This window comes from Bactrocera tryoni, chromosome 4, assembly GCF_016617805.1.
Source record: "Bactrocera tryoni isolate S06 chromosome 4, CSIRO_BtryS06_freeze2, whole genome shotgun sequence".
NCBI classification, from domain to species: domain Eukaryota; kingdom Metazoa; phylum Arthropoda; class Insecta; order Diptera; family Tephritidae; genus Bactrocera; species Bactrocera tryoni.
In genome coordinates this window covers 18,698,057-18,713,583 of record NC_052502.1, presented here as the reverse complement: position 1 = coordinate 18,713,583, position 15,527 = coordinate 18,698,057, and the positions used below count along the sequence as shown (strand labels likewise).

General features: G+C 38.5%; 2 protein-coding genes across 5 annotated transcripts in view; one reads left to right on the top strand and one right to left on the bottom strand.

Annotated features, from left to right (window-relative positions):
• LOC120774506 (CUE domain-containing protein C354.10) overlaps positions 1-6,040 on the top strand; it is a 43,764-nt gene extending 37,724 nt beyond the window's left edge. For 2 of the 3 annotated variants that reach the window (XM_040104186.1, XM_040104187.1), the window contains 4 exons: positions 1,273-1,399; positions 3,117-3,283; positions 5,101-5,471; positions 5,537-6,040. In XM_040104186.1, coding sequence (XP_039960120.1) covers positions 1,273-1,399; positions 3,117-3,283; positions 5,101-5,471; positions 5,537-5,708 — 837 coding nt within the window. In that variant the 3' untranslated portion in view covers positions 5,709-6,040. The remainder of the gene's footprint in view (positions 1-1,272; positions 1,400-3,116; positions 3,284-5,100; positions 5,472-5,536) is intronic. The other variant, XM_040104188.1, reaches the window with a different exon arrangement.
• A 121-nt stretch (positions 6,041-6,161) lies between these two features.
• Positions 6,162-15,527, bottom strand: part of LOC120774204 — a 35,157-nt gene continuing 25,791 nt past the window's right edge. For both annotated transcript variants that reach the window (XM_040103647.1, XM_040103648.1), the window contains exons 3-9: positions 10,187-12,553; positions 9,891-10,114; positions 9,194-9,834; positions 9,015-9,116; positions 8,824-8,958; positions 6,981-7,504; positions 6,162-6,816 (exon numbers count right to left, since the gene is read on the bottom strand). In XM_040103647.1, the coding sequence (XP_039959581.1) occupies positions 6,681-6,816; positions 6,981-7,504; positions 8,824-8,958; positions 9,015-9,116; positions 9,194-9,834; positions 9,891-10,114; positions 10,187-12,553 (4,129 nt within the window). In that variant the 3' untranslated portion in view covers positions 6,162-6,680. The remainder of the gene's footprint in view (positions 6,817-6,980; positions 7,505-8,823; positions 8,959-9,014; positions 9,117-9,193; positions 9,835-9,890; positions 10,115-10,186; positions 12,554-15,527) is intronic.

Below are 15,527 nucleotides of genomic sequence, written 5' to 3'. Positions count from 1 at the left end.
TGCGATCATTATGGTTGTTTCCATCACAATAAGCCGCGTAACTTGAATCGAGTCGATTTAATTTTCTACGAAAAACTTCAACTGAGCTACCACACAATATTAATTTTCAATTCACTGAGCTCTTTCAGAATTGATTTTTCAGACTTTCAGAATTCGGAAATTTTACTTTTGCTCAATCTGTCAATTGAAAGATGCACAAACTGGTCAAACACGCTTTCCTTATTCGACCTTTAAATCACCGAACCCGTCTTTGGCACCTGAAGAATCAATCCCTTGGAGTGATCGCTTAAAGTCGAGCTGAGCGTAAAGAGGTTGAATATGAGAAAAATATTTCATAGAACCGTATATAAAATTCCAACAACACCGTTGGACGAAAACAAAGATGACAATAATGAATGAATAAACTCTCGAAACCCCTCTAAACTACTGAATGTTGATCAATGGAATGAATTAACACTAGAAACCACGCTGCCCTACTAAATCCTGAGCATTAGCTTTGAGTTCACTACTTTGTTCGACTTTCAGAGTTCATTCTAATAGTGGTTGGAGGAAGACAAACGGACTTTCACGCTTTTTTTGGTCGTTGATTTTAAATTTAGGACTCTTAGGCGAGGCATTTTTCTCACATTACTGAGATTTGAACAGCATGAAGTTAGTGCGATGATTAAAAGATTTTCTATGAATTCCAGAAAGTCTTATCTAATCCCTATTTAGTTAATATAATTTAATATGTTTTTTTTTTTACTTTTTCCAACCTAGTTGTTCAATAACTTGCGGTATCCCTATAATAATAGTGTTTCAAGAGCTGAAATAGACTCTAACATCCATTGCGTGACTAACCGTTCATCATTAGAAACTTTAACCCAGCCAAATGAGAAAAGTTGTATAATAAAAAGGGAATACTAATATTTTAACCCATTTTTTTTGTCATAATATTTTTATATCATTTTATTCCAAGGTTAAGGAATAAGAGTCAATAAAGTCAATTCTTTGAAATATTATTCTGATTCTCTCTACGATGATATTTTCTTCGACGTGACTCACCTGTCTCGCTCTCTTCAATGATTTTTCTCACCAGGGACTCATCTGCCTCGCTACATTCTAGAGTGATCTAAATAAGTGAATAGATAATGGGTATCATTTCGAGTACTTTTTCAGTTATAAAATGCAAACCTATTGGATAATTTTTTAGGACCGATCCTTATTATTTCTTGTTCCATTGTCTAAGGCAATTCTTATTCAATAAAAAATCCTGCACTTTCTTAATTTCAGGCCGTCTACATGTCCACCACTGTACCGCAGAATATAAAAGGTAGTAAAATCGCCGGCCGACATACTCCAACAAGAAATAGTTTAAGGCACAGTCGCATGCTAGTTGTAAATAATAAAACATATCCAGGTAAGTGGCAAGGTGCTTGTTCTGTCTATAAGTAACACTTAGTAACAAATTAGAAAAAAAATTTAAATGCTAACACTTAGAAAAATAGCTTTTGACATGTGTCTTTTAATTTTCGGCGCACTGTACTTAGTTTAATTTGACTTATTCTCTATTTTGTAGTACGATTTAGCGTGCGCATTAACCGGTATGTACATATGTATGTTTACTTATTTAAAACTAACTAAGTATATACGCATGACTTTAGAAACAACATGTTAACTTTAATTGCTGTTAGAAAATAAATCCTAATAGTCGGTTGCTTATTAATCCTTTTATTACTAATGGATCATTTAATGCTAAGATGTAATTATTGCACTTCATACTTACAAGTACATAGCGATTGCAATAGTTTGTTATGACTAGAGTTTGGAAGGTATCGATAATTATCAATCATTAAAGGTTTTTGTATCGATTATATTGAAATTATAATACAGTAATCACAGTCATGAAATACTGAGCTAAATTATTTGTACCGTTTTTGTACCGTATTTATACCGAATATGGGAATAAAAGGCTAAAAGTCGAAATCGATAATGATTTATGCATAACCAGCTAAAAATATGTGTACCGATTTTGTATCGTATTTGTTTCCAACATGAAAATGCATAGCCCAAAACGCGTAACCTTTTGATAATGCGAAATTAAATGTTAAGCTTAATTTTGATGTACCGGTTTTGTACAATTTTCGTCTCATGTTTGTATCAGCCATAAAAATGGACGACTCAAAACGGTGAATCAATAAAAAATATCCAGCTAATAATTACACCGTTTTTTGTGCCCTTATTATACCCAACATGAAAATGTATAGCTCAAAACGTGAATGTGAAATTTATATGAAATTTGTAGCATAATTTAGTAGTACTGTTTTTGTACCGCATTTGAACCGTAATTGCACCCGTCGTTAAAACAGACAACTCAAAGCTGGAAATTAAATTAAAATCTCGCTAAAAATCTATGTACCGTTTTTGTACCTTACTTATATCCAATTTGGTAATGCATAGCTCGAGACCTGAGCCTAGATTATAATAGTAATTGTTACATAATTTTTTCAATTATGAAATGCCGATTCTACAATAATTATACCGTAAGAGTATTTTAATGCTTCCTAATACGAGTATGAGACCCAAGCACCAGCCTTTAAATCCGTTCCCACCTATGTAAATGCTTTCACACAAATATACTGTACACACATATGAAAACAAGAAGCTTATTAGACTCGCCAACAATTAAGTGTAATCTAATCTCTAATAGAGTTCAAACTAACATAAAACACATATCTATAAGCCCATTTACTTTTGTTGTAATTGCCCTTCCACTTTACTATGATATACTAATTTGATTTCCGTAACGGTCTTAATAACTAGCAACTATCATTTGATAATCTTCTTACGTCAAGTTCAATATATTTCTGACATATACTGTAGCACGTAATCCCCGCAATAATTAAACCTAACCAATCTAGTGGTAATGTTAATAACCAGATTTTGTTGTAGTCAGTCGGTCTATTAGGTCCCCAAGCAAGTGAGCGCGGTTAGTAGACGACAAACTTTTACAGCATACACAACAGATCACTTACTATATACTGGATTTATTTGCATCAGATATACACTTACATAAATATATTTGTTTATATATTATCAGCATATATTTTCTATAATGGAGCCTTCTTTGTACACAGCCACTCAGTATCCGAATCCAATGAGTTTTAAATATCCGAATCTTGCCCGCTGGTTGCTCATACTGGAGATAATAGTTGGTCTACTAATATCATTCCTAGCAATTTGGATATTCTGTTTGGCACCCAATACGGCCATACAATATAATCCATATTGGAGCGGTTTAGTGGTGAGTAGCTTCGTATTAAGCTTTCTTTATACATATAAAAATCAAGATTTAAGAGTTGAAAAGTGGAAAAATTGTTTGCTGTTTTGGATTAAGCGCATAGAGTTTTAGTTAAATCAGTTGAGTCAAAATACTTTCGGATCTGAAAGAGTAAAAGGTCAATTGAAAAGTTCCCGGCCGCAATGGAAATGGCTTCATTAATACCCTCCGAAGTTCAATCGACAGTCATCCGAGAGGGCTACACACGTTGAACCCGCCCCAAAGCAAGGATATGTCGTCTGTATTTTGGGATGCGCAAGGAATAATTTTTATTAGCCACTTTGAAAAAGGCAGAACCATCAAGAACAATTATTACATAACGTTATGGACCTTTTGAAGGACGAAATCGTCGAAAACGGTTGCATTTGAAGAGAAAGGAAGTACTTTTTCACTAAGGCAATGTACCGTGTCACAAGTTAGCGAAAACGATGACAACAATCCATGAATCGGCCTTCGAATTGCTTCCGCATCCATTCCGTATTCACAGATCTTTCCCCAGCGACTATTTCCTGTTCTCAGATATCAAAAAAATGCTTACTGGGAAGAAAGTTTCGTCGATTGAAAAGGTGATCATCGAAACCGAGACCTATTTTATGGAAATAGACAAATCATACTACATAAATGGTATCGAAAAGTGATCGTAATAATCGGTGTATCACCTTTGAAGAGAACTACGTTGAATAAAAATAATTTTTTTTTTTCCAAAAGACATGAGACTTTTCAATTGACCTATTATTTTTATTCAACATTTATATAATGGGGACAAAGAATATTTATGAAATGTTTATCAAAGAACTTCTGAAGCTCCTCCTAATATATAATTGGAATATCTCTGGATTAGATACTTGGCTTAACGTATACTCTTGATTCAGTCATAATGGTTAATGTTAGCTCACGAATGAAAGGATCCGCAGCCTCTTTAAGCTTATTCCGAACGGAATTGGAAGTATTCATTGTCTGCTGGGATTATATGTTAATTTATTACCAAATTCAAAATCCGATTCAAAGAATCACCTTCAACTAATAGAGCCCGCTCTCTTCCACAGTAAGAGTTATATAATTCCGTTTTTGTTGCACAGATATCTGCATTTGAAATTTTTATTCTGTGTCTTCTCTTTTAAGCCACCGTTCCTTAACTCGAGAGGACTTCTTAAGTGGACACTAACATAATATCCATCTTTGAGCCAAAGTCGAAATTCCTACTGCACTTTTACTTTTCTATGGCTTTACATGATGAAGATTTTTACTATCTTATTTTAGACGGAAATTGAGTATTTTGCCATCGAAGCCATCACATAAAGCGCGCAAAAAGTTTGACCGTCTTCAAATTTATGAAAAAGCCTTGTCCTGTGGACCCATTTCCTCCATTGACTAAAACCACGTATGCAATGAATGTGGCACCTACCCAAACTACAATCATTCTTCAATTAAATCCAACGTATTTTACAGCTAACGGTTGTGAAGCTTTATTGTCGACTGATGGTTCTCAAGATACAAAAACTTAGTGACCGGAGATTCTGAAGGCATCTTTTAATCCCTTGATGAGATCGTTTCTGTCTCAGGAAACTTCTAGAACTTTAGGTTCAAAATAATTCTAAAGATGTGCCTTACCAATCCGCGAAATCTAGTATCGATCCAGTCTTCAGAGCACCATGAAATATTATCCATTTCAGCGTTCGAAGTTAGCTTCAAGTTTCATATACCAGCTCATGATACTTTATATAAAAAATCTCCAAAAAAGTATATCGTCTCTCAACAACTTCTCTCTAACTGCTTTGCAGCTCCTGCTCGCTGGCATTCTTGGACTTGTGCTTGTACGCTATCAGCGTATTAAACGTCACAAAGTACGCGAGAATTGTTTCAAATTTTTACGCGCCGACTCATACTTGCTGGCACTCCTCGCCGTCCTGCTGTGCTGTGTGGCGGTCTTCTGCGCCGCCCTGCACTATGCGCGCCTCTGCGCCGACGACACACACTGTGCGCCGACAAATATTTTGCTGGAGCATGGTTCCTGCACGTGCATCTTCAACGCGAACGAAGACGAGTTGACGGCGCCGACGAATAGCAGTGCGGCACAAGTGGCGAACGGACTGTTGGACGAAGAAGTGGTGCCGGAGCATTACAATGATCAAAGCTACAAAGTGGAGTATCGGTAAGGGAAAGGGTGGGCAGGTTGGAAATTTCAGTTTGTTTACTGTATACATTTTTCTTTTGCAGGGACTTGAGCTGCAAGGAGCTGCGCGGCGAGTGGATAACCATACTGATTCTATCGATGGCGCTTAACACTATTGGCTTTCTGCTCGCCTTTGCCTACACAGTGTTGTTGTTTTGCTGTCGTCATAGCGCCAAGCGTCCGTTCTACACCTCCGTCCATACAAGTACCTTTTAGACAAGGATTTGCTGTAGGCTAAAAACACACACACACACACGCACACACATACACAAATATACCTGTAGTATTTTTAAATTTAGCGCCACATACATACATATTTATTAATATGTAATTTTATTATAAAATTTTAAAAAGTTTGTTTTTAGTGATGAGCTCATTCTATACAAGCACACATACTTTTGTGTGGAATATGTTACACACACACACACATGCATAAGTCGTTGGCGCTTTGTACTTAATTCGATTTTAAAACTAAGTTTTAACACTCTAACTTTCAATTTTGTAAAATTTTAATAAGAAAACACGATTTGCATAATTTATAAAAAATACTTATTTATTTAAATACGATATATATTTATTATTACTGCATTAATGCACTCACATACAAATAATTTTAAAATAATTGATTTCGAAAAATTTTTTTTAATATTAAAAATTTGTAGTATTTAAAAAAAATAGTTTTTTAAATTTAAAAATTGAAAAAAAATAATTTTTAAATTTTAAAATTTTTTTTAAAAACCATTATGACTACCTTGACTTTGATAATTAATAATATACAAATACAGACATACATACACAGATGTAAATGCAAATGTTGTGAAGATTGCATGAAAATTGATTACAAATTCTCGAAAAGAAATCTAAATTTTTTTTAAATATTTTTACATTGCAACATGTGGCAAGTACAAGCTGTTGCCAACCATTTTGATATTAGAAACTTAAATGAAAATTATTTTACAATGCACACAGGCAAATACAAATGCATGAAATAACTGTTTTGTTAAAGAAAAAATGCAAATGGAAATGCTCAATAAATCGCAAATGAAGTGCAGTTACTAAATGATGGCGTTTCATTACAGTTAAGCGTACTTCACTAAGCATAAATGCATAAACTAACTAAATAACCTATACTGCTAACCTATTTACGCAATAGAAAAAAATTTATTATTAAATATTATTGCACTGCAGCTACTTGAGAATAATTTCCGCCGGTGGCAGTATATTGTCGCCATACAAGCTATACCAAATGCTGGAGTACCAGATCGTGCGGTCGACCCACTCGCTGCCTGCTAGCACATGACCAATGAAGGGTGAATCGCGTGATCTACAAGAAAATTAAAAAAAAAACAAAAAATATAAAAAAATACATGAAAAAATACAAAAAATTAAAGATATAAAAAAAAATAAAAATAAAATAATAAAAATAACTTTCAATTTAAACTACCCAAAACTTTACCCTATATAACCAAAAACTAACCACAAACTAACCTCAAAATCTGCGTTTGCGTGCGCTCGACGAATGTGATGGCCCAGCTCCATGGAAAGTCGCGTTTCTTCTCAAAGCCCAAATACGCTGTGGTGCTGTGCAAGAAGATCTCACGCACAATGGTGGTTTTGTCATTTTTGTCTTTTTTCGATATCACAATTTTGCCGTCGCGTAGCTCGCACAGCAATGATTTGAAGGACTTCGTGCGATTATCGGCGAATTTCAGCTCTTTGCCGGGTGTCACGGTTGCCAGATTTTTAACGGCACGTTGTACTTCGCGCAGCGTATCGATCGGCTTGACAACGAGATAATTGTTTTTGCGATCATCCTCGGGCCAGTAGGACCAATTGAGCACGACGTCGAATACTTTTGTGTCATGGTGTAGTGGACGCTCTAAACAATCGTTCAAAATGACTTCGTGCAGGGATACTTGGTGGGTGGACATATGCATTTTGGGCGCTAGCTCGCGGCAGATGTCGTAGGCGGTGCGGGTGGGTGTGATTGTGACATTGACCTGATCCTTTTCCTGTACAAAAAATTCAAAATTCGTTATTAATCTATGAAATGGAGAAACAGAAAATTACTATTCTTTGGAGTTACGTCAACTATGGATGTGGTATCGCGTTCCCGCTTAGTTACCCGATTAACAGCTCTAGCCAAACCTCAACCATAACTTTTGGGCAATAAAAATGACAAAGCAAGAAAATAAACACAAATTGACCATAAAAAAGACTTACACGCCTCCAATGCATACTAATCAAACCGAGTTATATGGTCAATAATATGAATACCTAGGCTTTAAGTGAGATTCTCGAGCCCGATAAAGCTTAGGCATTAAATAAAGGTTGAAAATACTGTTGTCTAGATGTCGAGATCTTTTTTTTGAAGAAGAACACGAGCCAAAATCATCTCAATACGTCCATCTTGACAATTATATCTTTGCGATATCAGAATCTGAAATATCTTCAACCAAGTTAACTCAAAATAGGTTTATAGAGCTCAAGGTACTTTGAGGATACACGAGATCTAAGTTGCAACAACCTTTCGGGACGAGCAACATCTACTCAGATGGATCATAAATGAAGTAATGGAGTGGATGCCGAAATTTATTAAGGGATCTATTGCTCGGAGTTGGAGCTCAGACAATTCTTTCTGCGGCAGGAACAACATAAAGAAGATCAATATACATGTACATTGAGAGTCAAGTAACAAATAAGGCAATAATCTCCCATCACATTGCGTCAGAGAATGTCCTTAAAAGCAGGGAGGCAGCAGATTTAGTGGAAACAAAATAGCTGTTGAGATTCCCAATAGTGTCATTCGTCTGGCTATCGAACCGTACTTTAAATACGTAAGTCCCTAAAAACCATACATAATGATATTTCTAAAAGCGCTGACAGACGGAGCACAGTGAGATGGAACAAGGGCCCCATAGGCACCGGCATGCGAGCTGAATGGGTATTAATAACGATCAGACATTCTGTAAATGAATAGAAGTAGTTAAAAGACAGACGCTGCTTCTGTCCAAACTTATCTAAAACTCGTCTTATATATCTAGGAGCTTCGCAGTTCAAGGGACTAGTTGAAGTATCAAAATTAGATGTCAAGTCTGTGTGAAAGTTTGTAAAAGGTATTAAAATCCTGTGTGACGAATACTACAGCTCGAATTAAAATGAACATCTGAAGACCACCTCTGTATGTCCTAGCAGTCGTTCAGTATAACCAAACCTAACCTAAACCTACTTATTAATAAAAAATTGAGGACTAATTCTCCAACTGACAACTCATATTATCTTCTTTTTCACACCAACAACTTCCCAACTCTAGATATAATCTAACACTTACCTCATTTGTAAGCTCTGGTTTGGCATTTAGAACCACCCACATCTTCAAATCGCCTGACTTTTTCACAGAGTCTGCCATCGTTTCTGCGGCCGCATAGTATTTCTGCAAGCACATCAGCATTTCTTGCTCCTTTTTCTATAATAATAGTATTTTTAATAAAATGTGGAACTAAAGTCAAAAAGAAAACTTACCATCTCCTCCGGCGTCAAAGGAAATAAATTTTTGTAAAGTGTTATTAGATCAGTCAAGACATCAGCCTCCTTCTGTGAGTAAACCATTTCCTCTTGCTGATGCTGATCGGTAAAAAAATGAAAATAGTTTGACTTATAACCAAGTTTATCCACAAAGCCCAAGGAATTTAAGTGCTTACGTGATTTTGTAACAGCGTCGGACCCCAAATCATTGTCAGATTTTTCGTACTCATCTTGTTCTTCGTTTTCTGTGAGCTTATAAATGCCAAATGTCCGACAATTTTCTTCAGTGTCTCACGTTCGATCACACTCAGACGTGCTAAGAGTTCTTTGTACGCTTGTATCTTCTCCGACGCTTTCGTGAGTTCAGTCACACACATAAAGCTCTCGGAGAGTTTACCCATCAAACGTTCAGGCAGATCGCGCATGAAACGCTTCAAGACGTTAGCCACATCGTGTTCGTTATATTCGTTTCGTGTGATCTCGACATTAAAGGCGTCGGCACGGAAGGCAGATAATAGCTTTAATATGGAATTTTCGGAGCCGGATTTGCGATAAATACCCTCCGACATGGAACCGTGTATATAAACGAAATTGATGCATTTATCCACAATAACGGGAACATTGAATTTAGTTAATTGTTGATCGATCAGCGAGAAGCCATTATTGTGTGCCACCTCGCGGATGATGTGACGCCAAATTTTAGTTTCGCGGGGTGAGGACATAATCATATATACTGTAAATGGTGGACAGTCTATCATAAGCGTCGGACCAGACTCGACGTGTAAGTTGCGTATCGTTTCATCGCTGTCTTTGAGCACTAAAAGAAGGAGTTTATAATAAAGAAAAAGTTCAACTCTGTCTTCATCTACTTACCTATGCAGCGCGCTTTGCGTAGATCCATTTTCTCCAGATTTCCGGCAGCTTCACTTACGAATATCAAACGTCTTTGATTCTTCTTCAGCACTAACCAAGTGCCGCTCCACTCGGAGGTTATTGAGTTCTTCAGATAACACCAACCGGCACGATAGTAATGGCAGAGATATTTCGGTGGTATGGTATTGGTTAGGCTTTCTAACAACTTTTGCATCCAAATGCCGCTGAGGGGTAAAAACAAAAATTTTAAAAACAGTTCAGTCTCTCTCTCTTTCTTTATCTTCTTTTCTACTTACCGTTCTGATTCCTTGCTCACACCATACAGATGTGCCACACGCTGATGCTTGCAGTTGCCCGACGAGGTACTCGTCATAACCAGATTCGGATTCGACATTGCCTGCACATTACCCGAATTCGATTGATTCTTCGGAATTGCTGTGGTAATTTCAAAGCAATAGAAATGTGTCGAATTATCAGTTACACGACTATTGCTTACACACTGCAAAGTCGTAATGCAATCGAGTGGTATGGTTTCTTTGGGTGTCTTCATCTCCTGATCGAGGAATGTTTGAAATTGGCGATCGCGCAGTATGGCCTTACGATTTTGCATCTCTTTCAGTATATCTTCTACAACACCGGATGGAAAACGTATCAACGGTCCCTCGTAACGCACGAGCATTGGCGAGAGTGTGGGGCGTGGCACCATCTGTAGCGTAACCTTCACATCCGATTTGGGTGCCATTTTGAAACTGCTCTTACGCGTGATCGCACCGACGCGTTGTTTAACATTGGTGGAGAATACATTAACTGTGTTCATGAAACGTGACGCACGTGATTTTTGTTCGTTAGGCGTGAATGGTGGACGGCCATCAGCGCCAATAGCTTCCAAATAGGATGGTGGACCATCGCCGACGATATTCAGCTTGTTGAAGGGATTACGTCTTTGCTGCTCATTGTTTTCTTTATTGTTGTCCTGCACGAACCATTGTGTGCGATTATCGCCACTGCGGGATAAGTCTACGTTACTGCCGCTTGCGGGTTGTTCCTCAACTCGGCTTAAGTAGGGTCGCACGCGTTCCTCCTCATCGTCCAGCATGTTTTCCATGCTCTCCGAGAGCAGCTGTGCGTTTTGATGCACAATCTGTATTTGAGAATCTCTGACGCTGTTTGTGGTGGTGGGCTTGTTGCTCGGTGTAGGCAGCACCACTGTGGCTGGCTGCTGCGACACTATAGCCGTTGTGGTGCCGGTAACCGCAGTCTGATTGTCTTCCTCTGATGTACACATGCTAACATCGTCATCGGATTTCACTTGATCTCCCGAAACTGTGCCGTATATATCCTCCTCGAGCAGATGCTCCAAAAGCAAGAGCTGATTGCTTTTATCTGAGTTGCAGATTGTGGCGGCTTTGCGACTGGAAAGCGGATCGAATTCTTGTATAATTTCGACAGGTGCTGCCATACAACCGCCAACTGCGCCTTCCACCTCGGCAGTTTTCGTATGGCCAAAATTATTTGCCTGCATACGCGATGTCGAAGGTCTGCTAATCGTGGTATTTTCGTAGTTTCTATTTGCTTGTGTCGCTGCTGATTTGCTGCTTGTGGCCATTTCGAATACCCTACCATAGGTGGCATCCTCGTTGGCATATACCGGCTCTGGTGTTGAGCACACGCTCTCCTCCACACTATCAGCGATATACTCCCAAGAGTCACTGCGGTCGGGATTCGGCATACGCCGCTCGGCGGCAAGTATCTGTTTGTGCAACAACATAGATTCTTCGCGTTCCGCAGCTGCAGCTTCCATATTCAATTGTTGCAGCTCAACCGAATCAACATTTGGACGTAAGGAGGCGCCACCGACCGGTGATGGGGTGTCCAGCGCACGTCGCAGTTGTATTTCTTCATAATTCTTACGTCGCTTCAGCCGTTGTGGTGGCTGTATGGGCTTGAGTTTGCCATACAGTCCATCCGAAATCTCGGCCACCACTTCTTTCGGCAACGTCGGCGCTGGAAAGTTGGGCATTGGCGGCGATGGTAAATCCATTGAGTCGCGCGAAGTGCCAACTGAACTGTTGTCCGTTGCATGTGTCTCCTCTGTGACATTTTGCAGACTCGTATTGCTGCGTTGCTTCTTCAGCGCCACACTGGCCGCCTCAGCGGCTATATGTTTGGGCACCATCACCGACTTACTAATGGGTGCGTTACGTGCGAATGATGTTTGTGGCGCAGTTTTGAGGGCGTCTTCATAAGATGGTGGCGCGGGTAGATCCAAATCGCTGCGCGCCGCTCTTAAATTACGCGGCAAATCATATGAGCAATCAGCGGCGCTGGCGGACAGATCTTCAACGCCGTCGGTTTTGTGATTCAATGGGCTTGTGAAGGAGATGGAGCCGAAGACCTGATCGTTGGGTGGCAGTGTTTGTGGACGTTCCGTGTGGAATTGCGCTGTGGCCTTCTCCTTCTCTTTGTCCTTCTCCTTTTTGGTCAGCGTGAAGTTTGTATTGAAGTTTTTACCGACGCTACGCAAACGTTGTGCCGTCTCACTGCTGATCGTGCTGAAATTCTTATCGAACTTGTTCTTTATGCCCTTAGTTTTGAGCGCCACACGCTCGCCGATGGATTCGGTGAGTAGTTTCGATGTGGAACCAATGGATTTCAAGAGTTCACTGCAATGAAATGTGTTGAGAAGAGAATAAATGATTATTGGGTTTTTCTTTTGAAGCTCTACAGTCTTCTTTTTATAGGCTTTTCGTGACCGTTACCCTCACTTATCACCCATATGTGTATATGTACGTGTGTCCGCCGCAACAACTACCAGTTTTTTATTTGTTAATGTGCAAATTAAATACAAATATTAATAAGTTTTTGAGTGTAATTGCTAAATTGATCAGCTAGCGGTGCTCTGATGTGCTCACGAGCGCCAAACAAACGAATCTGAAGTTTCCGAGCATGCAACGCAGCCTTATTTATAAAGAAATGGGTGATGTGGCAAGTATATACTGAAAATGTGGCATGCATATAAGTGAGTCAATGCAGCGATAAGCATATATGTATATATTTTTCGATTCTCAAGAATTTATGTACACTCGTGTATCTCTCCAGTAGTTTGCCGAGCAGCAGGGAGAGGCATGTATGTGGTGTAATTATTAAGTCCATTCTTCACGCATAGCACGCATAACACCGAGGCATATCTATGCAGTTAATTAAGAGCTAATAATGCGCTGTGTTCCAGAAACACACATATAAACATACAAATGTACAGGCCCTCGCTCCCAAACTGTGCATCTAATTAAAGCGATACACGCGCCGCCTTCCTTCCTTCAGGAAATGCCACTAAATTTAGAAGTCTTTTAGTCATATAAATATATGCAAGTGTGTATGTATATATCAAAAACAATGTCGTGTGACAAACATTGAACATCTGTGGCGTTGATCTTGGGAAGCAATCGTCTATATTGTACGCGTACTTTATACCAACCCACACATACTCTCTAAGTTTAATTATAGAAACGTCAGCCAGGCATTTGAAAAATGATGGCTCACGAGTGAACTTCAAATATATACATATGTATAGTGTATAGAGGGAAGTGTATCTAAAAATAAAGCAAACGGCGATGCTGAAGTCCAAATATTTTTGAAGCGTCATGTTTGAAGGGCTTTGCTCAATGATGAGACAATTGAAATGAGGTTTACATCATGCGTATGTCTTAAGATTAAGTTAACATAGATTCTTTCATGGTTCTATGACCACTAATTCGCACTTATAAGCCTGACAGGAAGGCTATTGAACCAAGAAACATGTAAAAACATAATGAAGTATAGCCAACGTTAAGGGTGTTCCGTTTAAAGTCACAAGATCTCTTCACTCCTGTTGCAGATGAGGGTCTTAAAGTCATCTATATGATTGCCACAGAACCCAGAGTGAGAATATTTTGACGGATGCAGAAGTCGAAAGTTCCTGGAGTTAAACTTCACTTCTAAGGAATCATCACTTTTGCCAAGACATATAAACTTTGTCGGAAATAACGAAATGGTTTAAATGGTTTAAAGCCAAAGTAAAGAGTGTGTGTATCCAATCTTGTCTGATGGATTATTTTCCAAAAATTAGAGAGTATAAATTACATTTTCTAACTCTAACTCTGTTAACCTATGTATCATAAATGTAAATTTTCCACTCTATATGTTTCTCAGAACTTTTTTAAAGACCTGAAAAAGTCGTATTTTACACTAGTTAGTTGGGATTTTTAGTGACAATTGTATTAAACTGTACTATAATCAAATTACTTGATACCGAGAGTTAAAGAGGGAAGCGATACGTATTTGCAGACAAAAAAGAGAGAGGCCGAATTCCGTAAGAAGAAGAGCTTGACAAGCTGTCCAACAGGTATAATGCTCGAAAATTCTACGAAAAGATGCGGCAACTAACAGAAGGCTTCATGACCGCAGTATACTCTTGTAGAACCCCTAAAGGTGATCTATGATTATGAAAGGAAAACTTCCTCAGCCTGTTGAATAGCAGTGAAAGCATAAGACCTGGAGATGGTGAACCGGATTCCCCAATCGATGACGATGAAGCAAACGTTGTATTGCCCGACCATGAAGAAATCGGCGGGGTCGATAGATTGTCGGCTGAGCTACATTTTCAAGTACGGCGGTCGGACGAAAGCATGCTCGGTGATTTTAGTGTATCAAAGTAGATAGGGAAGGACCTCCCCGAACCGATCGATACGTAACGAGGTTTCAGACAAGGCGACTACCTTTCGTGCTACTTCTTCAATCTGCTTTTGGAGAAAATAATTCGAGCTGCAGAAGTTAATCTCGAGCAGGTACAATCTTCTATAAGAGTGTACAGCTGCTGACATATGCCGATGATATTGATATCATTGGCCTCAACACCTGGACCGTTGGTTTTGCTTTCTCCAAAATGGAAAAGGAAGCGAGGCAGATGGGTTTAGCAGTGAACGAGGGCAAGACGAAATATCTCCTGCCATCAAACGAAAAGTTGTCGCACTCGCGACTAGGCTCCCACGTCACTGTTAACTCCGAAAACACCATGTTATATCACAATGAAAGACTTCATAACTTATGAAAATATTAAAGGAAATCGATTAGATTTTAATTATTACTACAGACCTATTTATTTTCGAGTAAAATTATGTTTCAGACAATGTTTAAAATATTTTACTAACGCACTCCTTTTTTTTTTTTGAGGGCTTGTATTTATGAAAAAAGAATCAAAAATCAACTCAAGGCAAGAACATTTCAACTCTAGATTGGAAACACATTTCACTTACGCCTTTATACGAATTAGCCTTACGACTTCTACCGATTAGATGACAGAAATAATAATTCTTTTATTACAAAATTAATATTTCATTTATATAATAACAAATATTTTAATTTGCATAAAGTTCACTGCACTTTTTGGGATAGTTTCAATACACTGATCTTGACTATTTCACTTCCACTTTGTTTCTGGAACCCGACTCAAATAAACACAAGCAACGAATGTTCTCTCGATTTATACAGTAAAGTAAGTAGGCCTAAAGCATATCAATATTAATTTAATTAGTCCAAGGAAAATTACCAGTAGTAAAGATAAAATGTTCAGCGCCGAAAAAGTTACATGGGCGAGAACGT